Source organism: Biomphalaria glabrata, chromosome 2, assembly GCF_947242115.1.
Source record: "Biomphalaria glabrata chromosome 2, xgBioGlab47.1, whole genome shotgun sequence".
NCBI classification, from domain to species: Eukaryota; Metazoa; Mollusca; class Gastropoda; family Planorbidae; genus Biomphalaria; species Biomphalaria glabrata.
Window position 1 is genome coordinate 18,928,727 of NC_074712.1, and position 26,806 is coordinate 18,955,532.

The following is a 26,806-nucleotide window of genomic DNA, read 5'->3' on the forward strand; positions in this document are numbered from 1 at the left end:
GCTATTTATATTAACATTTCTGTTGACTATAAATATAGGTACTGGTACTCAGTGATGGATTGCCTAACTTTTAACTACTAATAAATTATTAATAAACGTTAAAATACACGAAGAGTAATAATTTTTCCCCACATTAAAAAAGGTGCGTACCGTCACAAAATAAAAAGCACTGAGTGCTTTTATTGTAAAAAATAAATAGGTGCCGGTACTCAGTAGTTGATTGCCTAACTTTTAACTACTAAAAATTAATAACATACGTTAAAATACAAGAAAATCAATATTTTTTTCAAAAAGGTTCCGGTACGCCGTACCGGTGCGTACCGTCACAAAAAAGCCCTGTGTATTATTGTATAATTAAATGTTCCCCTTTCAGACATTGCGATCTATAGGGAAACTATGTTGAGGTCATCTGTTTCTTTTGGCCAGCGTTTAATGACCACGGTGTCATGTGGCCAGCACAACGACCAACCGCCTTAACTTTCCCCAACTAAAGTCGGGCACCCATTAGAGTTGGGTGGACTCAATGGTGCCCTATAAATTGGACTCAATGGTGCCCTATAAATTGGACTCAATTGTGCCGTATAAATCCCGAAATTCAAAATCCCTTTTACTTTCCTAAGCACTTCACTGGCACAATGGTTTAATGTAGGCTATTTGCTTGAGGAGGCTTAAATAGGATTGAGCCCTCGAGTTTAAATTGAGATTGTTCCAACTTTTTAAAATAAATGCATTTAAAAAGCGATCACGATAACCTTCAAACAGGTACCTTCCCCCCCCCCTTCTTGCTCCTCCCACCACTTTCCCAACTGGTCCAGACCAGTGATAGGATCATAGCGCATTAAGAAAGCTAAAAGTATGAAATTGCGCTAAACAAAAACAATTGGCAAAATATTTGTAATCGCACAGATTACTAACAGTTAAGATTATTGTTAGTCTAGATCTATTACAAATTTTATTACATGACTTACCCTAAATAACTGATACAACTACGCTTAAATTGAAGTGTTTTTTTTTTTAATGTATTTTTTATTTTTCTTGTTTGTTTTTCATGTCAGTAACCTGTGCACGTCACAGTAGGCCACAGCCAGGAAGTGACAAAAATACATTAGTAGTTGAACTGTCGTCTCTGGAGTGATGGAAACATTCCAAGTTTCCACTAACACTTACAGCAATGTCCCTAGAACCAACAGCTTGAACTCTCCAGAGAAATTTCAAGGAAAATGTTCTATTTATAGCAGTGTCTTTTAGTCACGAACCTAGTCCCAGAGGTTTCCCGGGAGAATGTTCACGGACTCAAATTTTGATTAAATATGGACTGGATGGGAAAATGTTTTTTAACCTACAAGTCCGACCCATCACTTTTATTCCCCCTTAACTAACAGAGGCAAATGGTTTAGATGATATCGGTTAAAAAAATAAAGCGGGAGAATGATTGTACGGAAATAAAAGTACAGTCAAGAAAGTTTTGAAAATTAAATTCTGAAAATTGAAAATGGTGAAATCTATTGGCGATACTTAGGAACATTTCCAACATCCAGGGACAGTATAATAGGGGAGGTGGGGGGGGGGGGCTTACGAGTTGACGTTGAAAAGAGTGACGGTCTAATCTTGTTTGCGATGATTTCATTTTGTTTTTCATGTTTTCAATTCAAAGTTGCAAGTCGAAACATTCAAAGTCCATGTGACCAGACTGATCCCACGAGTGGTACGCAGTCATTTCAGTGACGTACTTGTGGAAATAATAAGCGATGCTGTCTAGAAGACCAAGCTTTAATGTCGATGTCGTGTATTAACTGATCTCAAACTGTATCGGGTACCAGCCAATCTTTTGAATACATCGGCTGATTGGAGTGAGGATGACAACTGCGTGTGACATTGTTCCGATCATAGCCAGGCTTTCATTCTCATATCTCTATGAACCTTGGTCGCTCAATGGAGACCAACAATTAGCTAAGATAGTACTAGAAATATATCTCTCTCTCTCTGCCCCTTTCACAGTATAAATCTTAAGTAATTATACAGAAACTACTGACATACATACTACTATTAAAAACAATAATACTATAGGCCCTATTTAGGTCTATTTGGTTTCAATTACTACTAAGTGTCCTGATGATGTCATCAAAGAGTAAACACTTTCACTGAGTCACTAGAATGCAACAACATTCATTTCTCAAGTTGGCTAGAGGACATGAACTTGGTCCAAGGGCTTGACTTTTGCTCATGTGGGCAATTTGGTGTTCAGTGAAACATGGGTACTAGAGAGGATAGAGATGTAAAGCAAACTTATCAAAACAAAAAGAAGCAAAGTGAATGGAAAAAGTGAAAAGACTTGATCATTTCAGCTATATCAAGCAAAAGTACACATTCACTGAGAGTCACAAGGCAAAGAGTATACATGAAAATACAAGGAATTTCTAGCATGGACACACACAAAACACAGAAGGATCTCATGGAAAACAAGGTAGATGACATGATAAGCACAAGAAACAGATGACACATGATAAACACATGGGTGTGATGACATTAAAAAAACCACACAAGTAACAGTTAACACATGACAAAACACAAGGCTCTGATGTCATGAAAAACAAACACAAGGCATAGATGACATATGGCAACTTTTGATTTTATTTCTCCAATGTGTATTTCTCTGATCAAGTCTAACATGTTTATATCATGTCAATGTATGTAGATATTTATATAGAGTACAAAATTGGAAGAACCCTTCCTAATATATATATATATATATATATACATATTACAATAAAATTTCATTCTGAAGATGTGATGAGGCTTCCTGGAGTGATCATATGAAACAAATCAATTGCATGAATGATGTGTTGAGAATCAAACTTTATCATAGTAATGGTACACCATTCAGACCAAACAATAAAATACTGTTACCAGTCCTTGTATACAAACACTAAAACCATTGAGCCAGTACTATTGAGATAAAGCTACAGTACTATAGTATACATTCCCAGTACCAAGAACTAACCCCCAATTATAATGTAATGTGTGTCCACTAACTAACTACATGGGCAAGACGATGAATAAACACACCATTAATCTCAGGCCTTGCAATATCAAAGAATCTTTTCATAAATTATGTGAAAAATTATTCTTAAGGCGTCCAGATGCCTTCTTATTGATTGTCAGTTTCTAGGGAGTTGTGCTAAGGATAGTCACATAATTTGAAAATCGTATGAAAGTGTTTGATGAAGTAAGATGAAGTCATTTTTTTTTTACAGGAAGTGGAGGGGATGTAACTGTATTTATTTCAAAATAATCAAGTTTCAGGTTTTAAAAACAGGAACTAATCCCCAGAACACATCAAAAACTGCTCTAGTGATGACAACTGGGAAAATTAACTGAAAACAAGAGAGAACATTATCTTCATGGCATCAAACAAAGAAGAACAAACAAATATTTTGATTTTTGAAAGCTAGTCACATACATATATAATTCAATGATTTCCCTTCCTCTGTAGTTGGAAGGTTCCTCTGCTATTGCATATATGTAAATTATGTCACTAATTCTTCAAGAGATAATTTTATCCCATTGCAAACAGTCCTTTAAACTATGCACTGCCTAATGGCAGACTTGCTAGACAACTGGTAACTGTTGCAGTGAAAAGCATGTTAGTCCTACAAGAGAAGGCAATTAATACAATCACTGCTCCAGTATAATAACATAAAGCATTAAACAGTCGAGTTCACAAAACCATAGTGTTGATTTCAACCATTCCCACAACACTCAAGTGTTAGTGACAGCTGTAAACATTCATGCCAACCAGACCAGATGACATACATATGTACTGCACAACAAACTGTCCAATCTGAACTGGAACTAACATAACTGGATGTTCAAAGAGATACACACAACTTGCTTTCCTATTTGAAATGGAACTAGCATGAATGTATTCAACAATGGTAGGACTGTATTTTTTTAAGTCTATAATTATAAAACATCTTTATATTTATATGTATAATTAAAACATACATATATTTAGTAAACAGGATTATATAACAAACAGAAATTAGTGATAAATGCTAACATTATTTTTTCCTGTTTCCTGTAAAAGCAATAACAGTTGTGGACAGAAATGACTCTGTAGTCTACACCCACCCCCTCCTGCCCAGAGTCACTGCCACAAGTGCAGCACACAATCAGACACAACTAGTCTATTGTAAAGAAAAGGTTACACCCACCCTCCTGCCTAGAGTCACTGCCACAAGTGCAGCACACAATCAGACACAACTAGTCTACTGTAAAGAAAAGGTTACACCCACCCTCCTGCCTAGAGTCACTGCCACAAGTGCAGCACACAATCAGACACAACTAGTCTACTGTAAAGAAAAGGTTACACCCACCCCCTCCTGCCCAGAGTCACTGCCACAAGTGCAGCACACAATCAGACACAACTAGTCTACTGTAAAGAAAAGGTTACACCCACCCTCCTGCCCAGAGTCACTGCCACAAGTGCAGCACACAATCAGACACAACTGAAGTTTGAGTGATGTACTGCAACACTTTTAGCACCAAGATCAAGAAAAGTTAAGATTTTTAACACCTATATCAGTAAAATGTAAAAAGTTTAAAGATAAAGAAATATAAGTATACATATAAATCCCTAAGACCGAGACCATTCAAAGTTTAGATCCTCATCGTTAAAGATCAATAAATGTTTAGAGCCACAACAGCAAGATCCAGAAAAATCCTTAACAGAATATAACATGGTTGTACTCACAACATACATGAGTCAGTCCCTTAACATGAGTCAGTCACTCAATACACCAGTCAGTCATTCAACATGCATGAGTCAGTCACCCAATACACCAGTCAGTCATTCAACACAAGAGTCAGTCACTCACTGAAAATGCATTACACAACACATGAGTCAGCCAGTCATCCAACACACATGAGTCAGTCAGTCACCAAACACACATGAGTCAGCCAGTCATGCAACACACATGAGTCAGTCGGTCACCCAACACACATGAGTTCTTGAAGTTCTTTAGATGAGAGAAGTAAAACAAGGGAATCCATGAAGTAGTACTTTTGTGTTTTTCTATGTCAATTCAAGGTATTACCTCCATGACATTAAAAGCTTCTAGAAATCAGCTATATGTTCAGAAAAGTGTCACAGAATTTGGTCATAAAAAACAAAGTTCACAATATTATAAGAAGAATTCATCAACATTTTAATTGAAATGAAATTTTCCTAAGTTGAAAAAAAAAATGTGTTGTGGTTGTTTTTTTTTCTCAAGCATTTGAAATGAATTCTTCAACACGGTTAAAGACAAACAAACAGGATAGATGAATTTAGAATTGCAAGATTTTAGATCTTTGAAAATAATGAAATAAGAGTAAGTCTAACATATAAAATCCTACTGGGTGGTCGAGTCTTGTGCTAAGCTAGACTAATGAAGCCTCAAGAAAGACAACTGAGGTCCATATTTGAATTAAAAGGTGAATATTAAAAAAACACCAAGAAACTACTGTGATCATATTATGAAAATTATAAATATATGCCCAGGTTGGGGGTACAAAAACAAAAAGCTTTCTTGTAATTTATAAGTGTCTCCAAAACTTAAAAGGCATTACTAAGATTTACAAAAGTAAATGTGCATACACCTTTAGGAGGTCACAAAACTGTTCAAGGCCTTATGACTAAAAGCAATCTAAGAAAGCAAAAACGAAAAACACTATCTGTCACTAAATCATCCCAAGCCTCCTGACTTAGTGAACAAAGAAATGGCAAATGACCTTTAAATGACCCTAAAGTTTAAGGTTAGTAGTGTGTCTGTGTGTTGGGCCAGAAAGAAAAAAGTTTTTTTGCTATGGCCAAAGGAACATTAGAAAAAAGATGAAAATGTGCTCAGGTAACTTCTGATGATTAAACTATAAATATTTTTGGTGTGATCTATTCAATTCAAATTTTTGATTTTTCAGTGATAGTATATTCTTGTCAATTTCTAGTATGTACAGATGGATGCAGATACTGGCAAAATTCCAGCAGTAGGACTTGAATACATTTAAAAATGATTTCTTCAGTCTACATCAAGCCAGATAAACAAAAGCTAAACATGTATTAAAATCAAAAGTTACATCCAGCAAGCAAAAGAAGCAGAATAGAGAAACTAATGACAAAATGCAGTTCAAATAGAACATTGGACTATCCCTCAGATCTAATGACACAACAAAGTCCACTGACCACCAATGATCACCATTATGGACAACACAGTGATCCATGTAAACCTAACCATTCAATGTACATTTGAATTGAAAGACAAACAGAGTTGAAATGAAAAGCGTCAATGTAAATGTACAACAAAAACATGAGGTGGAAATAAACTCCAAAGTACAGACTCAAGAAACAATGAAAACAAAATCACAAGACACAGCATGTTCTCAGAGTCTCCATCTGCATGCTGGTCTGAAAGATATGTCTCTAGAATCGGGCATCCTATCAGAAAATGATCTTCATTGCCAGCAGAAGCTGAGTACCCAATATTTCAAAATCTTTTCTTAATTACCTCCCATGACACTAGTTTATAGATTCCTAACTCTCACAATTCAAAGGTATTCAAAGGTAAAATACAGCAAGGATAGTATATTGATGCCCCAAGGAAGAGAACACAAAAATAATCAGGTATTAGCCACTGGCGCACTAAAGAGCTCAGATAGACCACAAAAGTTCATGATGGTTAACTGTCAACCAACATGAATAGCTTATGTGAGAAGACAATAAATGTTTATTGCAATAATGAAATATGCATATGTTCTATGATCTGTAACCATATTTTGTCACAAAATAAGTGACTTAAAATAGGTGATCTATGTAATATTGAAATAACAATGCAAATACCTATCAGATCTATTAGATACCATTGCCAAATAATCTTTTGACAATTTTTTTTTACATTTCAAATATGATAAAACTATCAAAAGAAAGCCTATTGAAAATCTCTAATAAATCAAGTCACAACTGTAATAGAAGAATTTTGATAACTGATGAATACTAGGATATGCCACTCATGTTTGAAATGTTGACTTGGTTTTGATTTGATAATGTTTGGAGCTGAATGCTTAGAAATTAATTTTCATTACATATTTTTTAAAAGGTTCATCATTGGCTGAGAAAATATGTGAAGCTGCAACATTATGATAGACTCAAATAATAAGTTTCTAACAGAATGTTTAGACATACTAACTAAAAGCTCTGCAAGTTATGTAGGCCAATGAGTGAAAGATTATGCCCAAGTTTTGCATCGACAGACAGTAAGTGTATGGGACAGGAAGCTGACACCCTGGAAACTTCTTGATGACATCATCTCAATGTTCTAACAATGTAGCTGTTTTCAAGCAACCAAAATTATTAGATGAATTACAAAATATTTGTTGACAGCTTTCTTCAGAGTTCTTTAAAAGCAACATTCTGACAATAAGCTGACATATTATTATCATTACAACACATCTTGCAATGTATTCTTTCAAATATTGAGAATGAAACTGCATGCCACTTTAAACATTTTAAAACAAATATAACAACAAAATTTACTCTTAAGCAAATAAAAATAAGTTGCCCACTGTCTTTTGTAAAAGTTCATCTATTAAAAACTGTTTCTGAATTTTATAGATGAAACAGTTTACAGTTTGCAGTTATGAAAATAATGTTTGACTCAAACTAACAATGATGAAGTAAAAAAAAATGTTGGTACCAAAATAGTGAGTACAAGAAATGAACACCATTACATGATGGCTGCTGTAAGTATTTGTCAACTAATCAAGGAATCCATTGTTATGATTTAGTTATATGTTCTAGAATAGTCAACATGCACTAAACATATATATTAAATATAATCAAGTAAATGACTGATTCTAGTCAACATCTTGTATGGCAGTGCAGAGCAGTTAAAGTTTACCATGGAACAGACAGCAAAAGAACCAAACATCTCAGCATTAAAAAAAATCCAACTACAAGAAACAATCATAGAAGATTTAGAACAACCTGTCTAGAAAATCACTCAACTATTCAATCCAAACTGAATTCAGGCATTTCTATGACTACAAATAATTTATTGCATGAAATGATTAAAATATGAATAAATGGGAGATGGTGGCTGTGTAGTAAAGCACAATGATGTCAGCTAGAGGCCTCCAGTTAAAAACCCTGGTCACAATGGTCAATTCTTTTGCTTTAGATAAGTCAACAATGCACATCACTTAAAGAACAAAACAAAATTAGTCATTGTGATTTGGAGAAAACTTCTCTGGCCTCTAATCTAGGAAGAGAGCTTAACTTTGTTGAGTATTTCATTAATTCTTATGCTGCCCCCTACCCCATTTACAACAATCTTCTTTACAACACAATCTACAATTGACAGACCAGGATCTTGTAACATACATTTTGGAATTGACACTTGTTGGGGAGAATACAAATCTATTCTGAAATGAATTGGGCAGAAATTATTCCCTTTTCATTTTTGCACACAAACTTTCACATTGAAATTCATAATGTAAACAACAAGCTCATATGAAGATAATGCTTAATTAATAATTCACCAGAATAACTTAACGGGCTTGGAAATAACACCATCAACATCTAATGTTATTCATACAACCAATAAATAAATTGTCTCATCAACACTACCAGACACTCAAGTCCATTTTTTTTTTCTGGTCAACACTAGCAGACACTCAAGTCCATTTTTTTTTCTGGTCAACACTAGCAGAGACTCAATTTGTTTTTCTTCAACAAAATGTATACAACTCCATGCTATTATTAGTACAGCAACAGTAACAGCTAGTTTATAACTTAAACATTCAGAATGATTGTATCAACAAAGCAGCACAGTCATTGAGGTATTGAACTCAAATTTTGTCAAATAAAAAAAATAACAACATAAAATCAAATAGTAATTATGAGGTCTGACGAGTTACAATCTCAAAGCTTGCATTATTATTGAACTAAAAGACACGCTCTACTATTAGTTTATCATAAACATACTGAGATCTTTGAATCAATAACGATCTCATTAGATTCAAGCAGCCTAACAATCAAAGCTCGTTATAATGAATATTCTTAGAGTGACAATGAACATGGCTACAACAAAATTGGACTGAACATGTAGCCAGCACATTATCATCTTTTATATACAAAGTATAAATAAATACAATTGACATCTTTACAAAACAAAAATGCTTGATTACCTAGACAATTTCAACAATATACCAGTTGTTCCCCTTTTAGAGGATGCCACATTTATTAGGACCACTAAATCAATTTTGTTTATAATCGTACAAATATACATTGCATAAGCTAATTGCTTTTGTCACAATTAGTTTTTAAAGTCTAACCACCTACTAATAAATATTTTTTTTTTAAATTGATAAAACCAAGAACTCAAGGCCCTGCTTAGTTAGACATGAGCCTTACAGTTTGTTTCATACAGGAATGTGTAGTTCTAGTCAATGATTCATTAACCAACAAACAAAATTCACACAAAGATACAGAGAGAAAGTAACAGACAATGCTGAGAACAGAATGTCATCATCCAACAAAGGAAACCAAATGTATTCAATTTTTTCTTTCATTGTGGTCTTACCAGTTTGCTAAGCTGGTTTGACAAGAAGTACAGTGAAATGTGGAACCAAAAACCAAACAGAAGTAAGTATCTAATTGCAACATCTACAACTTGAGTACAAGTAACACCAGAGGACACAACAATACATAGTCAATCTCTGAGTGTATAATAGGTGCATGGACTAATAGGGTGCCAAAAGCTAGGAAACACAGGTGGGCTATATACTAAACAAATAAAAGAAATAATTGTTTAGAAATATATATATATATATATAATGTTTAACTACCTTTATAAAATGTGTTCCATTAGGCATCACAATAGTTGACAGTCAACCAAAGGCAATGGTTAAATTTCAAAATGAAAATAAAGGATCTAAGTAATATATCTGAGATTTTGAAATAAATTATAAACAGAACAGAAGACATCACAGAAATGGGAAAACAAAATGATTGAATTCAAAACAACTTTGATAAGAAACAATCGCTCAGCCAATATATTTATACTATTTATAGTATGTGCAGTCAGATCATTTGAGATGTAAGTTATTTAAGTACATAAAGTAGAATGAACTCCTTGTCCACTAAGTTTTGGGAGTCTCAATGTCTTTCAGCTCTGTGGTTAGCCACTCTGGCAGCTGTGTCTCAAAGCTGGAGAGAAGTTTGGAGAGATTGATGTTGTGCTTCCTGTAGAAGGAATGCAGGTGTTGCTCTGACCTGTGGTCCATGGACGGGTACTTGTGTCCCTTGCTCTTCCCCAGGCATTTGTTTTGCTTGTTGCTCAGAACTTGACAGAAGAAACCTTTGGCTGGATCATACCTTCAAATCAAAAATGTTATAAAGCTCTATGAGGATGTTTTAGTAATGAAGAAATTCATAGACCAGCAGAAATGTATTGTCAAAACTAAATCATAGCTCAGCAGAAATGCAGTGCTATTTACAAAAGACAGCCCAGAAAACAAAATATAAGACAATATCATTAATAGCCCAATAGAAATGCAATTTCAAAGTAAAGTAGCACTAATTAAGGTATAACTGAAAACACTACAGTGGTTTGAGAGTGTACACATTTGTTCACTTTATATATGTGAACACATTTGTTCACCATATGCAGTGTTGTTGAATGATAAATGCTGATAATTAAAGATGATAAAATCAGCTCTTGTCAAAGATTGTTGAGTATGTTAAAATTTAAAAATCAAGATAAAGGGGGAGGGGGGGGGGGGAGTTGCACTAGTGAAGTAAATATTTTCTTTTCAAAATGATTTAAATATTTTTCATGTGACGTAATTATTTGAAGCCTTATGAAGGAAATGAGAGAATGCATGACCACACTGAGGAAAAATAAAGTTCATCAAAATGCAATTAGAATTTGACTTTGTGAATAAAAGAACATTTTTGGGTAATTTGACTACATAGTGCAAAGAATCTAATGAGTTATATCATTTGTTGTTGCTACATTTCTAATAGGTTTTTGCTTGTTTAAAAAAAAATACAAGAAGAGTTGACATCAGGGATGCAGAATGTCAACTTTAAGATTAAACAAGATGACAACTCATTAAAAAAAGGTTTCATAAGATACATCACAAAGATAAAAAAAAATAATAACTTGGTAGGGACACTAGCCAACACAAACTAAGGGAGATGAGTGTAGCAATGTGTAAATAATTACCTGAGATGCTGGCTGTAATCCATGTAGTTTTGGACATGTAGGAACTTCTGTATGAGGTGCATGACATTAACTGGATCATTCCTCAGTTCATCACTATCAACTAGGTGAATCTAAACACAATAGATATTTTATAAAGTATTCATTTCTTCTTGTAAAATTGTATGATTATTATAAAAAGTCTTAACCCATCCAAGAAATCAGTGTTACAAGTAAGCAAAGCTTGAGCAGTATATTAGGGTTGTTTATTTTTCTCAAATTTAAAAGCCTGTGCTGATACAATAAACTTTGACTCCTATACTTCTCAGAAACGATGACCATTTTGTTATAATGTAATAAAATGCTCCTGAAGCTGACAAGGTGATGAAATATCAAAACTCATCCTAAGAACATTTCTATGTTTATAAGGCACTCATTACAATCACTGTCTACTAGCTTTTAAATGTTTTTAAATGTCTGAATTCTATGAACTGGCTCTGAACAAATTTGTCCATTTTGAAAGCAGTTTGATGGTATGGGTCAAACAAATCCTTCTTGAACTAAATATTGATGAACATTTGATATTTCCCTGTTGTAAAGACAAATTATACATCTTGGCTGCAGATTTTGTTCTTTGATATATTTCTTTTAGAGAAGAAAACTCTTCCACAACATTGACATCCACTGAGCCTGTTGACAGGTCTTGTGAGATTTTTGGTTGGATTTGGAGGTTTTTACCCACCAAGGAGAAAATAACACCCACAAAAAAAGTTCATCAAATGGATCATAAGGGCAATGAAAATTTCATAACCCCCAAGAACATGATGTCAGATTTTTTGTTCTCTAGCAGCAATGAGTTACAGGAAGACAAGAGTCTATGACTTCTGTTGGTAGCTTTTAACAACTTTATTAAAGTTATTTTTAGGAGACCTGGCTTGGCTTCTAAACTAAATCATTAAGACCCTTCAAGTTTGTATCTTGGCGAAGACTAACATTTTGACTACAGTGTTGAGAACAGTCTGCTATTGCTAAAGATGCATTGTTTTACACAAATTGAATACTACGCAGTGGGTAACTCACACAAACTTCAGAAAAAGTTAAACATCAAAAACCTAGAGCTGAAAACATTTTGTACCAAGTCATCATGAATGTTATTAACAATCATTTTGATGGCCTTAGAAACCAGTCTTGTTGTTGTTAAAGTGACCTGCACATACAATGATAAGACCTTACCTGTTTAGCTGGGAAGAAATCCAGCCAGCGAACTAAATGCTGTGCATAGAGCCCTGGCGTCAGACATCTATTGTGCAGTGCTCTCAAGTTCTGAGAGGCCATGTCAGAGGCACTAACAACTTCATAAAAGGTGTGATTCAATGCAGTAGGGTCATTGTGATTACGCATATGCTACCAAGACAAAACAAAATGAGAATAAAACTTGAATATCCATGAAAAATGAAGACAAATGTGCTTTTCAATATTCTTGGACCTTAAACAATACCTCAGCTTATGCTTATAAAATATATCAAGAAATATTTATTTCAAAAAGAAAAAGGTTTGGCATTTTTTTAGAGGGGGGGGGGGTGAAACTACAGAAAGAGAGAACAAATTAAACAGTTGATCAAATGAAGAGAGAAAAGAGTTGTACTGAGTCTAAGGGAATTAGCTCCTATCTGTTGTGACTTCTTACTGTCATAACTAGTTATCTGTGACATTAGGATATTTTCAGTCAACTTAGAAAACTTGTTTTTTTTAGGGAAAATGTCTATAAAAAGAATGTATAAAGTTGGTTTCAGGGGAAAATGTCTAACATAAACTGAAGGTCTCACAGAAAGATATTATCTATTACTTGAATCTACATTCTATATCTTTAGAAATTAGTTGTTTTAAGAGGCACATTTTCATATATTTATAAATGTTTATTTTTTTGTTTTTTTTTAATAAAAAGTTAAATGCTATAATAAAATTTGTTTAAAATTTTGTAAAATCAAAGGACCTCAATCACACAAGATTTCTACCAAAAGTGCTAAACAGCACAAGCTTACTTATGACAGATTGTCTTTAAAAAAAAATTATTATTATTAAACTGAAATTATACAAACAGATGGAATTAATGAATTGATACACTGCTTGTAGTTTAAATAGCTAAAATGTCTTTTAGGATTAAAAAAAAAAAAAAAAAATTAAATAAAATAGAGTTATTGCCCTTTAGGAGCAGGCTACTGAGTCAATCAGAGCTGGTTATAGTGTGTTATCTTGGGCTAACAATGTGCTGTTACATTATGCTGTCATTTTTTGCTCTATGACTAAATGTATGTAGCATAATACTTTGATTAATTCAGCTATTTTCATCTGCTCTTGAAAGAAAAAGATTGAAGTATTGAAATAAAAATGTTCTATACTAAAAACTCAAAAAATGTGTTTAGTCTGCGTCACAGGCAAAATAAATAGTCACCACATTGTACTTCATGCTAGTTGGATTTATTTTATGTAAATGAACATCATATTGTACCATGCTCACAAATAGTTCCTGTAACTGTTGTTAGTTTAACCTTTGGACTGTATTGCTAAGTACAAATGATATGCATACAAGCATCCTACAAAATTATTGTAATAATTCTTATTTTTCCTTGTTCTCATTTTTATGTTGGGGTGTTTAGATGACTTGACCAATATATGAGATAAACTGTGCAGTGGTTTCCTAATCAGGCAGCTCTCCATATAGTTTTCTTTCTACAGGTGTGTTTTGGGGCCAGTATCTTGTTCGGGCGTCTTGATAAAGAATGCAGTTTTGAAGGATATGGTCAGCATTCTCTGGTGACACTCCACATGGCCAGATTTCACTAGTTCAAAATTTTCAGCTTCTAGTACATATGTTGTCTCATTCTGTTGTGTCAGGTTTTCAGACGAAAGATTAGATGTTGATCTTCTTGGGATAGCTTATAATAGGTGTCATCTTTCTTGTACTAATGTAATGATAGTCATTATATTATTGACAGTCAGATATTTTACTGTAAAATAGTTGTGTCAAATAACTTTGATAAATCATGTTTAACAGGCGATTCTATAATGATGCCATTAGCTTATCAATGTAAAGAATAGTTGATAAAATGTTTCACTTGAAATAATGCTGGTGTGTGATCTTACAGGAATGCACCTCACCTGATACCAAGAATAAGCTCTTTTTGCAGGGTTCATCAATATGACAATAATTTTTGCCCTGGGTAACAGTGCAGCCACCCTCTTGGGAGCTAAGTCACTTTCAAAGTAGTTGGCACTCTTCTCAAACAAGAGAGTGGTGTTGGGCTTGTCAGGTTGAGGGAAGAAATCCATGTACCTGGAAAGTGCAAGACAGGTAAAGTCATTTGATGTGCATGTGATAGAAATAAACTTAGCACAGACAACACCACAAACAAAATGTTTACAAATGCCATAACAAATAATTTGACAAATATACTTTATATAATTGCTGAAGAACCCTAGAAAGTGTTAAACGTGTATCATTTTTCATACTAAGGAAAATATAAATAGATTACACTACATAAAGAACAGCTTGCATTGTCGAGATAAAAAGGAGATATTGTGGCACAATTGTAAATTCTTGGTTTTGGAACCCTATTCAAGCTGGAATAAACACAAGAGGATTGTAAAAACACATAGTTCTAACGGTTACCTCTAATTTGTTTTGGAAAAAAAAAAAGCAAAAGAAAGTTTATATAATTGCCCGCCAATTATATTCTCTTTAATATTATTCATCATACAGAAGATTAAGTCTCCAATGGAAATTTTACAATGGTTAAGAAAAAAAATTATCTAATTTAAGCAATACTTAAACAATAATATTTCTATTAAGCTTTAAATATCTTACCAATCCAGGCCAAGATAGTAATTGTTTGTATTAAAAAATTGAATTTCTTCAAAATGTTTAGGAGTTGGCAGATTGCTGACAATGTCTGGGTGTTGAGAAAGAAAAGAGTATAAAGCTGTGGTACCTGGAGAACAGACAATCCACAGCATAACAATACAATAAATTACAAAAAGTTATAAGTAATAAAGTTCTCAATAACTAAGAAACAACAAGATATAAATGATTAAATCTGGGTAATTTTCGTTTACTTATCAGTATTTTAAAGAGATTTAAAGAGATTATTTTAAGACTGTTAATGCAAAGGTGTTTTTTTTTTAGGGTGGTGGTGCAACCTATGTCAAAATTTAAGAGTGTTTTTATAAACTATTTTTCCTTGGCACAGTCAAAAGAGTTTACAGCTCAGCAGCAAAAAGCTGGCAAGATGAAGAAGACACCTTTCAAAGAGAAAAAAAACTCTCCTAGGAAGCAGGTCTGTAAATACTGGGATGAAAGCCTTACCAGTCTTTTGTGGACCAACAACAATAAAACTGGGCAGTTTGTCACAAGTTTTATTCTCTGGCCAAATGCTCAAGTGTCTGTTGTAGTCACATGGATTCTAAGAATCAAACACAAACACACTTTAAAGAAAATATTCAATAAAAGTATTGTTGTAAAATATAATTAGTTTTATCAGACATTATTACTAGTTTTTTACACTCAAGTAAATAAGGGGCTTTCAAAAAAAATCTGGCCAAATGATAAAGCTGATTTACAAAACAAAAGTGTTTTTTTTTTGCTCATGAATAATAAGGGCAAAAGTGGAATTCAACATCCAAAGACAAGTAACAAACAAAATTCTATTTTCTTCTTGCAGTTGTACTGAGTGTTTTTATTTCTGTTGTTCTTTCAAATGGTCAAAACACAAGTATCTTCATTCAAAACAAGAATCAAGCCAGCCATTAGATGATACATGCCTACCTACATAAATCAAGTTAAAATAAATTCTGTACTCACCGTCCAAATGGGATCCTTGTCTGCTGGGTACATTTCAAAATATTTCAGTCCCAGCTCCACTGGTGGTAGTGAAAGTAATTTAAAATTGGTCCAGCACTTTACGAATTTAACAAGGCTTTCCAGCATGTACAGCGCAAGGCGATCATTACCATAGTTTGAAAGATGAGTCATGAAGATATTGATCTAAAGAGAGTAAAATAAAACTGTGGTCTTAGGTTCTCAGGAATTTTATACAGGCTTATATAGTGGAAAAACAAAATTTTATAGGTCCTCAAAGATATTCTTATTCTCTATTGATTCAAGGAAAACCAAAACATGAAATAAAAGACTTATTTCTACTTTAACAAAGCTTCACATTGTTCCAATTTACACTAAGAAAAACACTCAAACTAGTTCCATAAAATATAATAAAAATAATGCCAGTGGCAAAACAGACTAATTGACACATTCAGGCTTTAATATCAATGTATATACATTTCTTCAGTGTAAGTACTAAACAGAGGCAGAGGTAAAAGTAGGGTTCTTGTTTTTTTTTTTTTTCAAAATCTGAAAATGATTGGATGAAAAATGAGTTTTCATGTGTAACTTACTGGTGTAGTCAAAACAGTTTGAAATATTTCTCCTCCTTGAATGCTACTGTCTAAGCCTGCCAGCCCGCCTCGGAAGTCAGAACTGTACACAGTTGTTGTGAACAGACCACATGTCTGGCGTGGTAGCACCTACATTGGAAAAATACAGTGATTTACAGTTTACTGCTGCAGCTTTGTTTTATTGTTACTTGGCACATCAGCATATTTTAGGTCATGTCCTGACAAGTTATTCCACTGTTTTGTAACAATGTTTTCGATAAAAAGTTCAAAAGTTATTCATTTTAACATTCAATACAAATAGCTTTTGGGTTAAAAAGAATCAAACAAACAAAAAACAATTTACAAGTATATTATAGTGAATGGTAAGCCTTACAAGATACAGGCTACTAGTTCAGAACTTTTGTATTAAAAACAAACAAACAAACAAAATACACATTTACAAGTATATTATAGTGAATGGTACGCCTTACAAGAGACAGGCTACTAGCCCAGAACTTTTGTATTAAAAACAAACAAACAAACAAACAAAATACACATTTACAAATATATTATAGTGAATGGCATGCCTTACAAGAGACAGGCTACTAGCCCAGAATCATCAGAAAATTTATTTTTGTGCAAATATTAAGATATTTTCTTTTCTCCAGCTAGATGACACCTGCACCAGATGTGTTAAAACCTATTCTCAGCTAGAGTAGAGTTCAAACATGTTTGCATGCTGTCAGGACTGAGTGGTGGGTCAGTCTGTGTTTATGTCTCCTAGTAACTTTGGATGAGGAGGGGTATTTGAGTTGAAGGGTGATTTTTGCCTTATGCTGCACAAAAGTGCTTTTGTCTAACTTTAACTCTAATCCCTTTTGATGTTGCGAGGGACCCACATAATGTAATGCTGTTCCAACAAACTTAGATGGTAGAAAGCTGTGTTTGTATACTTTACAGAATAGCAACTTTTTTTCTCTATTATTAGAAATTCAATTTGAAGTTACATATAATAAAAATACTGATCAATGTTCATTCTATATACAAAATTTTGTTTGTAACTAAACATGCAGGTTAAAGCAGAGATCTTATACCATGATTCCTTTGTGAATAAATCCTCTACGTTTCCATGAGGGCAACAGTTTGGGATACTCCTCTGTACTTGTAGTCTTCACTCCCCATACCTCTTTCCATGAGGAGTAAAGAGGCTCATACACTGGGTACACACCAGAGTGATGGGGAGCCACGGCATACTGCCCATACACTTGAATGCCATTCTCCTAAAAGAAACACAAACCAAGCAGAGTTGTAACAATTTATAATTTACATTGTCAATGGAATGAATAACAATTTAGAATTCACTTTAAACCATTTGGAATATTTGTGTAGCAGTTTTCATGCAAAAGTATTAATAGAATTTAACTGATAAAAGACTACCTTGTATAAATGTAGTAATTGAAAATAGTAAAGTAAAATTCCCCTTTCTGTGGCCTATGAGCGAGGGTGTCATGTAGCCAGCAAAATGACCAACCGCCTTTACTATTCCCCAACCAATGTCAGGTACCCATTAGAGCTGGGTGGACTCAGAGGTGCTCTAAGATCCCGAAATTAAATATTCCAATCTTCACCAGGATTTGAACCCAGTACCCCCGGTTCAGAAGCCAAGCCCTTTACCTCTCAGCCATTGTGCCTCTGATTGAAAATAGCAACACAGATATTGTTTAACTTTGGACACAGAGAGTAGGGCATGTTTAGCTAGGTGGGGTGAATAAAAAGCATTTGTAAATGCCAAGGCAAAAATCTAGTTTTATGTGTGTCTGTAGGTCTGAACATCACCAAAACAATAGCCTCAAAGATCTAGTTTTATGTGTGTCTGTAAGTTTGAACATCACCAAAACAATAGCCTCAAAGATCTAGTTTTATGTGTGTCTGTAAGTCTGAACATCACCAATATGTTAAACATGGAACGCTACACTTAATAAACAACGCCAACACTATAACGCCAGATTCATGAGTGACTTTATTTACACACTATGTTAACACACATGACACATAACATTCCCAACATTCAGTCCCTTAGTCAAGGGGAATCATTCAAGCTACTCATATAAACAATGTCAACATTCATTACAATTTCTCTTTTCTTTTTCTCACTCATTCTTACTTTCAACTTTAAAGGCAAAAATCCAGAATCAGAAAAGAATGGAAAATCAACCGAGAAATAGGATAGTACATATTATATTAACAAGTATTTTATACATGACAATAGTACAATGTAAAAGAGTTTGTGTAAAGCAAAATAACTCGAAAATCAAACAAATTACAAAAATCTGTTTTATTCATGTTTTTTTTTTTTTTTTTTTCCTTCATTTTTTTTTTTTTTCTTCATTTTCTTTTTTTTTTTTTTTTTTTCTTCATTTTTTCTTTTTTTTTTTTTTCTTTTTTTTTTTCAAAAACAACATATGATGAATAACAAAATGAAATAGTAGGCATATTCACATGACTAGGAATAATGATATATTACAACAACAAATACGGCAGGGCTTTTTATACAAAGGTATATTTACATTACTAGAAATAAAAATATGGTGAGTAAGGAAAAAAAATGAAATAATAGTGCTGCTTACACAAACTCATCTGGGAGTCTTCCTTCTTGCAGTATGGTCAGAAGTAGAAGTCCTGATGCGCCTCGTTTGGTCGTCACATTAGCTAGTTGTGCTCTTCTTGGACACCAGCGAATTTCAATTCTTTCAGTCCTGTGCGTCTCATTGATGGAAGCAATGTCAATACGCTGCCTTTTGTCTTCCACTAGCTTGGTGATCTGAAGCGCTTCAATGAAAACTGTGATAGGCAACGACTGTTTTCTCAATACCACAGAGTTCTTCTATTACAGTTCTGTAAAAGATGGCAGATTCTAGGCCTTATTGCAAGCCTAATGCCTCAGCAGCTATGGTAGATCTCACTACCCTTTTGATCTTCGAGGCTAGCCAAAAAAAATGGGACAATAATGCCCGTCTTAGTCTTTAATCCATACAATATGGGGAACTTGTACTTCCTGTACCACCACTAAGATTACCCAAGGCGGCATCGCAGAACAATTGTAAGGGTCTTAAGTCCTTTAGCTTTCCGATGACTTTTATTGCTCGCATTAGGTCTGTAACCAAAGCTTTGTTTAACTTTGTGCTGAGATCAACTAACTTAAAAGTCATATCAGGTCTGGGGCCTTGAACGACCCAATTTAACTGGCCAATGAGTTTTCTATACAAAGACTGTTCTGTATCATTCAACTGCAACTCCTTTAGCAAACATCTTGCTGGGTCTAGCTTTGGGCGATCAAGTTTTTCGATGTACGCTGTGTGGTCCAGCATGATCCCATCTGTGACTTGTCTGATGTCGAATCCGATGTAATAAAAATTTCGCTCTTCTGTCTTTCCTGACACAAATCAGTGACACACATAGTCTTCTCAAAAACGTTATTGCCAGCATGAAGAAAATCGTCGACATGGCAACAAATGATGCCACATACAACTCCATCAGTTGTTAATGTGAACAGTGCTAGATCAAGGCTTGACTGTTTGCAATCAAGTTCAATAAGCTCTTCTTTGACACTTAAATAAAACTGTCTTGCACCATCCTTGAGTCCATACTTCAGTTTCCAAATAACATTACTTGGAGTATTACTCTCTTTTGGAAGTATAATATGTACCTCTCTATCCAGGGGTTTTCCATGTAAAAATGCAGATTTGATGTCTGTTGTTTTAATCAGCCACTGTTTACTAGACACAATTGACAAAAAAATTCTCATGGAACCCTTAGCAACAGTTGGACTATCTTTTGGTATTAAGTCTTGCTCTTCAAATCCTCTTACAACTAGACATGCTTTTGGTGAACCATTTTTCATTGTTATAACCCAACGTGTAGAAATAGCATTTTGTCCACAGTCTTCAACCTCTTCATGTGCTTCAAACTGTTTTAATTTCAATAACTCCAATAGTTTGGCTTCATCTATCTCTTTGCTTGATTCAACCATTGATAAACATACATTGTCGCTGTTGCCTCCCCTTGAATACTTCCTCTCAATTCGTTTCTTTGTCCACATGATTGTCTATGTTATACCAATACTTATACTTTCCTGTGGCTTTGCCTGCTCTTTCGAGACTGGTCCGTTGTTCTGATTTGGCCATTCTGTATTCTATTTGTTCATTTGGTTTCAAACAAGTTACAGAATGAATGTCTGTCCTTGTGTCACTTTCATCTCTAATAAGTTCACGATCTCCATCAAATATTTCGCATACAACACTCTTGATGACGTCATGAATCATTTTTGTGTTCTCCTCATTATCTTCTGTACTCTCTTCCTCATCCACGCTCGCTTTATAAAGCCTGTTAGGTGCCACTCTGACAAATACACCGCCATGTCTCACAAAAACAACTTTTCCATCTTGAAATACCACCTTTCCGGGTCCTAACCATCTCTCTTTGCCTTCACGCTTGTAAAAAACTTTGTCACCATTTTGAAACACCTGCTCTGATGCTCGAACTTTAGAACGCAGGGCTCGTATTCTTTCACTTGACTCTAATTGAATGTAAGCTTTACGTGCCTCGCGGAGAGCGGGCAGTTGCTTATAAAAGGCTTCACTTGTTGTGCTACTCTCTAAAGCTGGTAGTTTTGCGTGAAGAATGCTTGGTAAATTAGGGTTTCTACCAAACACAAGCTGATGGCTACTATAACCCTTTCTCATTTGCAAAGAGTTTTTAGCAATATTTGCCCAGAATAGAGTTTCCAGATCTACGTCTGAAATTTCAGTCTCAAGTTTCATTAGCAAGTGCAGTATCCATTGACCTTTGTATTGTTTGAGATCCATTGCAACTTTTTTATTAAAGTCTCTGGCCATAGGAAAAGCCACTACAGATTGAGATGGTGTCTTAGCAATTACTTTGCACAGTTCACAGCTTCTTTCTATATCTGTTAATTCCTCTTCAAAACCCTCACCCCGAATGTTAGCATCTTGAAGTGAAGTCATAAATCTATCCCTTGGATGGTAAGCTAACTGCCTATGTAGTTTTCTAATAGTTACCTTGCGTTTTTCTGGGGATTCGTCGAATGCTTTTACTGTGTTGACCTTTTCAATTTGAATTGTTTCTGTCTTGTCAATGGGAATACAATAATGGCCAGATGATGTTAAGTTTAAGGCAACTTCTTTCCCAAATATAACAGCTGTATCATTTTCTAAATCAATTTTTACTCCTGCTGACTTCATAGCAGATCTGGAGAGTAATAATGGTATGTCTGTTTCTACAGCATCAGTCAGAAGTTTTACCTTCTTTCCAGCCACTGTGACAGGTAACTCATATTCACCTTTTGATTTTATTATTGTCCCACCACCAAACTTAAACATTCTGTGACCTTCTCTTAACTTCACTTTGTTGCGGTCCTCTTCATCTAAAGAGCCCAAAAATGCCTCCAACCATGTCATTCCACACACTGTACTACTGCATGCGCTGTCCAATACGGCACAGTTAAAAGCTTCGACTCCTAATTGGGAAGTTTCATCTTTGTGATTTCCTGTGAACAAACAGGCTTCTTCTTCCTGGTCTACAACATTGACCCTTTTAGACATGTTTTCCCAACTGTCAGGGCACTTGGACAAAAGATGTCTGTATGATCCACATGATTTACATGTTAAGACATTTCCGTCGGGACCAACTGGGTTTATGTTTTTCAAACTTCGTTGAGTTTTTGGGAATCCAAAACCTCGGGTGCCGCCCCTTCCTTGTCCTCCACCTCTTACTTGATGTCCAACTTTAGGCTTATAGTTACATTTTGTCTGATCTTCTCGTCTTCCAAAGCTACTGAAGTTCTCGCGTCTTTGGTATCCCGCTGCCCATAAAGCTTCTTCATTATCAGCCAAAAACTTTGGCTCAAGTTTGATACATGCCTCTTGGTCCTTCAGCTTACTTTCTTCTCCCTTAAACTTTTTCAAAGATGACTTAGCTTCCTCATACAAGGTCTCTCGTTTGGCGAAATTCATTCCAGTCAAAACAAGCATCTTTTCGTTTCGAGTTATTCTTGCCTTCCTTAGTAACTTGAAGGCCAGAATCTCAGGTGGCAGTTTCATCTTTTTCTTCTCTATTCTACTATATTTTGTATCAAATTCTGCTATGAAATCCTGTATGGACTGGTTTTCCCCCTGTTTCAAATCTTCGAACTCGTCAAATTTGTGAATGCTATCTGCGAGGTCGTCTTTGGCCAAGTTCTTGTCAAGAAACTGCAAAAGTCTCTCAAAGCCTTCCCTACACTTGAGCTCTGATAGGTCTAATTGTTCGAACACTTTGTCTCTTATCCCAGATGCACTGCTTTGTGGTAGTGAAAGGGCTATGGCTATAGCTCTTTTCTCTTCTTTCAGGTCAGTTATTTCATTCCATGCGAGTAACTCTTGTTTATACAATTCGTATGGCTTTTCTTTAATAAATGATGGAATCTCTATCCTAGTAGCCATTATTACTCCAAATTGGATCAATAAAGTAAATAATTTTACTTACAGCTCTGCTACCATTTGTTAAACATGGAACGCTACACTTAATAAACAACGCCAACACTATAACGCCAGATTCATGAGTGACTTTATTTACACACTATGTTAACACACATGACACATAACATTCCCAACATTCAGTCCCTTAGTCAAGGGGAATCATTCAAGCTACTCATATAAACAATGTCAACACAATAGACTCAAAGATCTAGTTTTATGTGTGTCTGTAAGTCTGAACATCACCAATAGACTCAAAGATCTAGTTTTATGTGTGTCTGTAAGTCTGAACATCACCAAAACAATAGCTGCAAAGATCTAGTTTTATGTGTGTCTGTAAGTCTGAACATCACCAAAACAATAGCTGCAAAGATCTAGTTTTAAATGTGTCTGTAAGTCTGAACATCACCAAAACAATAGCTGCAAAGATCTAGTTTTATGTGTGTCTGTAAGTCTGAACATCACCAAAACAATAGCTGCAAAGATCTAGTTTTATGTGTGTCTGTAAGTCTGAACATCACCAAAACAATAGCTGCAAAGATCTAGTTTTATGTGTGTCTGTAAGTCTGAACATCACCAAAACAATAGCCTCAAAGATCTAGTTTTATGTGTGTCTGTAAGTCTGAACATCACCAAAACAATAGCTGCAAAGATCTAGTACTTATGTGTGTCTGTAAGTCTGAACATCACCAATAGACTCAAAGATCTAGTTTTATGTGTGTCTGTAAGTCTGAACATCACCAAAACAATAGACTCAAAGATCTAGTTTTATGTGTGTCTGTAAGTCTGAACATCACCAATAGACTCAAAGATCTAGTTTTATGTGTGTCTGTAAGTCTGAACATCACCAAAACAATAGCTGCAAAGATCTAGTTTTATGTGTGTCTGTAAGTCTGAACATCACCAATAGACTCAAAGATCTAGTTTTATGTGTGTCTGTAAGTCTGAACATCACCAAAACAATAGCTGCAAAGATCTAGTTTTATGTGTGTCTGTAAGTCTGAACATTACCAAAACAATAGCTGCAAAGATCTAGTTTTATGTGTGTCTGTAAGTCTGAACATCACCAAAACAATAGACTCAAAGATCTAGTTTTAGGTGTGTCTGTAAGTCTGAACATCACCAAAACAATAGCCTCAAAGATCTAGTTTTATGTGTGTCTGTAAGTCTGAACATCACCAAAACAATAGCTGCAAAGATCTAGTTTTATGTGTGTCTGTAAGTCTGAACATCACCAATAGACTCAAAGATCTAGTTTTATGTGTGTCTGTAAGTCTGAACATCACCAAAACAATAGCTGCAAAGATCTAGTTTTATGTGTGTCTGTAAGTCTGAACATCACCAATAGACTCAAAGATCTAGTTTTATGTGTGTCTGTAAGTCTGAACATCACCAAAACAATAGCTGCAAAGATCTAGTTTTATGTGTGTCTGTAAGTCTGAACATCACCAATAGACTCAAAGATCTAGTTTTATGTGTGTCTGTAAGTCTGAACATCACCAAAACAATAGCTGCAAAGATCTAGTTTTATGTGTGTCTGTAAGTCTGAACATCACCAATAGACTCAAAGATCTAGTTTTATGTGTGTCTGTAAGTCTGAACATCACCAAAACAATAGCTGCAAAGATCTAGTTTTATGTGTGTCTGTAAGTCTGAACATCACCAAAACAATAGCTGCAAAGATCTAGTTTTATGTGTGTCTGTAAGTCTGAACATCACCAAAACAATAGCTGCAAAGATCTAGTTAAGATGTTAAGAAGACGTTCTTACCTCAGCAAATTGTTTATTCAGCTTCATGGCACTCTCGATGTATTCTTTAGGGAACTTGTGAGGCTGTTCATGTCTGAACATGTGACTAAACCAGCGGAACTTATGTCTGTACTCTGGACAATGTCAGAAAATTTTTTGTTTTTCATGTTAAAATAAGCTTTTTAAAAATGTAAGCTTCATTCTTTACATTTTTTTTCAGGGAAGGTTTTGGTTAGGGGCTGGGGGGTTATAGAAAAAAAAAAAAAAAATTTCGGAGGGGGTTTAAAAATCAAAATCCCCCTTGGCTATGCTCTTGGAATTTGGGGGATTTTCATTTGCATATTTTTTTTAATATAAAAGGGGGATTTCATTTCGGGGGAGGGGGGGTTGAAACCCCAAGGAACACCCTCCCCCCGGCAAAGCTCATGATACTAAGTATTATAAATAATTAAAAGCTTGAAGAAATATAGTCTTGTGATGAAAGTGTCAAAATTACTTTGATAATCTACTACAGGACAAAGTATTGAGCAAAGCAGGAGAGCTAATGTAAAAACAATTTATACAGAAATGGGGGAATGATATGCAAGGTAGGCTTTTTTTTTGTTACTTTTTTTAATTATTTTTTTTAGTGTTATGTGTTTTTAATTTAGAAAAAAAAAGTGACTCTTAGATACATAAGCGTAGAGATGAGGAGAGGGGGAGAGGGTGTACAAACAGGATTTACTGGAGATTTTCATTTTTTTCTATCTATTTTGGGAAAATAAATTTGTAATTAATAAAGATGTTTACATAATTACTTATTTTGTTTCTTGAACTGTTATAAATTACCATTATTTATGCTATTTTTAATTCTACAAGAGACTTTGTCTTATATGTTATTTTGGATGTGATCACCATGCTAGATATTGAATGTGATCAGCATGCTAGATAAAATGCACTGTGTTTATCACAATTTATCAATGAGTATCAAAACTTACAATTGGGTCTAGTAAAAAACATCTTTTATTATAAACAAATCTGATTCTAGTGTATTTAATATTTAAATGTAATTGCTAGATCTACATCTACAATTTATACTGATAGCAGTTTGGAATAATGTAAGTTCTCCTTTTTTGTTGGTTAATCAAAATTTGAGGCCATTGTTTCTCAAACTGTGGGAAGTGCTCCCTAGTAGATGGTACTGACAAAGGGGTCATGAAATAATTTTTAAAAGGACCAAAAATGTTTGTAATTGCATTTAGTTATAATTCTATATTTGACTACAAATCAAGTTAAAATAATATATTACTAATGTTCAAAAATAAATTATTAAATTAAGCAAAGTCATTTCCTATTGTTTTTGTAAGAAGCGTCTACCACAAGATCAATTCATAAATCTGTTTTAAAAAAGACTTTCTTACACAAGAACTGTCTGTTGACAATTTTTACACAAGCAATTAGGCACGCTACAAGATGTCTTTCTGAATACGATTATGATCTCAAATGTATCTCACAATTCAGTATCAACCCATTCTATGAGAAATAGTGTGTTTTAAACCAAAGGTTAATGATATTTCCAAGCTTACGATGCAGGAAAACACTTTGCCTCCAACCAACTGGAAAATGCAGAAGTGCGAATATTATTATTTATTATTTTATTTTAAGAGAAAGCCAACAGTAAAAGTTTGAGAAAGATTGTTTATGGCATTCGCTCTTTTGCCACTAGGGGATTATTATCATAATTGAACATTAAACTTTGTTATTTTTTCATAGCACCCTGCATAGTGCCACTGCTATGGCAGCATAGTGCCACCGCTATGGCTGCATAATGCCACAGCTATGGTTGCATATTGCTACTGCTATGGCTGCATAGTGCCACTG

General features: G+C 34.5%; 1 protein-coding gene across 4 annotated transcripts in view; it reads right to left on the bottom strand.

Annotated features, from left to right (window-relative positions):
* Positions 1-2,604: 2,604 nt before the first annotated feature.
* The window catches only part of LOC106064227 (bifunctional heparan sulfate N-deacetylase/N-sulfotransferase 3-like), a 32,073-nt gene continuing 7,871 nt past the window's right edge, over positions 2,605-26,806 (bottom strand). For all 4 annotated transcript variants that reach the window (XM_056019556.1, XM_056019557.1, XM_056019559.1 and 1 more), the window contains exons 4-13: positions 24,968-25,080; positions 17,759-17,944; positions 16,686-16,814; positions 16,096-16,278; positions 15,601-15,697; positions 15,103-15,226; positions 14,397-14,571; positions 12,471-12,641; positions 11,262-11,371; positions 2,605-10,408 (exon numbers count right to left, since the gene is read on the bottom strand). In XM_056019556.1, the coding sequence (XP_055875531.1) occupies positions 10,174-10,408; positions 11,262-11,371; positions 12,471-12,641; positions 14,397-14,571; positions 15,103-15,226; positions 15,601-15,697; positions 16,096-16,278; positions 16,686-16,814; positions 17,759-17,944; positions 24,968-25,080 (1,523 nt within the window). In that variant the 3' untranslated portion in view covers positions 2,605-10,173. The remainder of the gene's footprint in view (positions 10,409-11,261; positions 11,372-12,470; positions 12,642-14,396; positions 14,572-15,102; positions 15,227-15,600; positions 15,698-16,095; positions 16,279-16,685; positions 16,815-17,758; positions 17,945-24,967; positions 25,081-26,806) is intronic.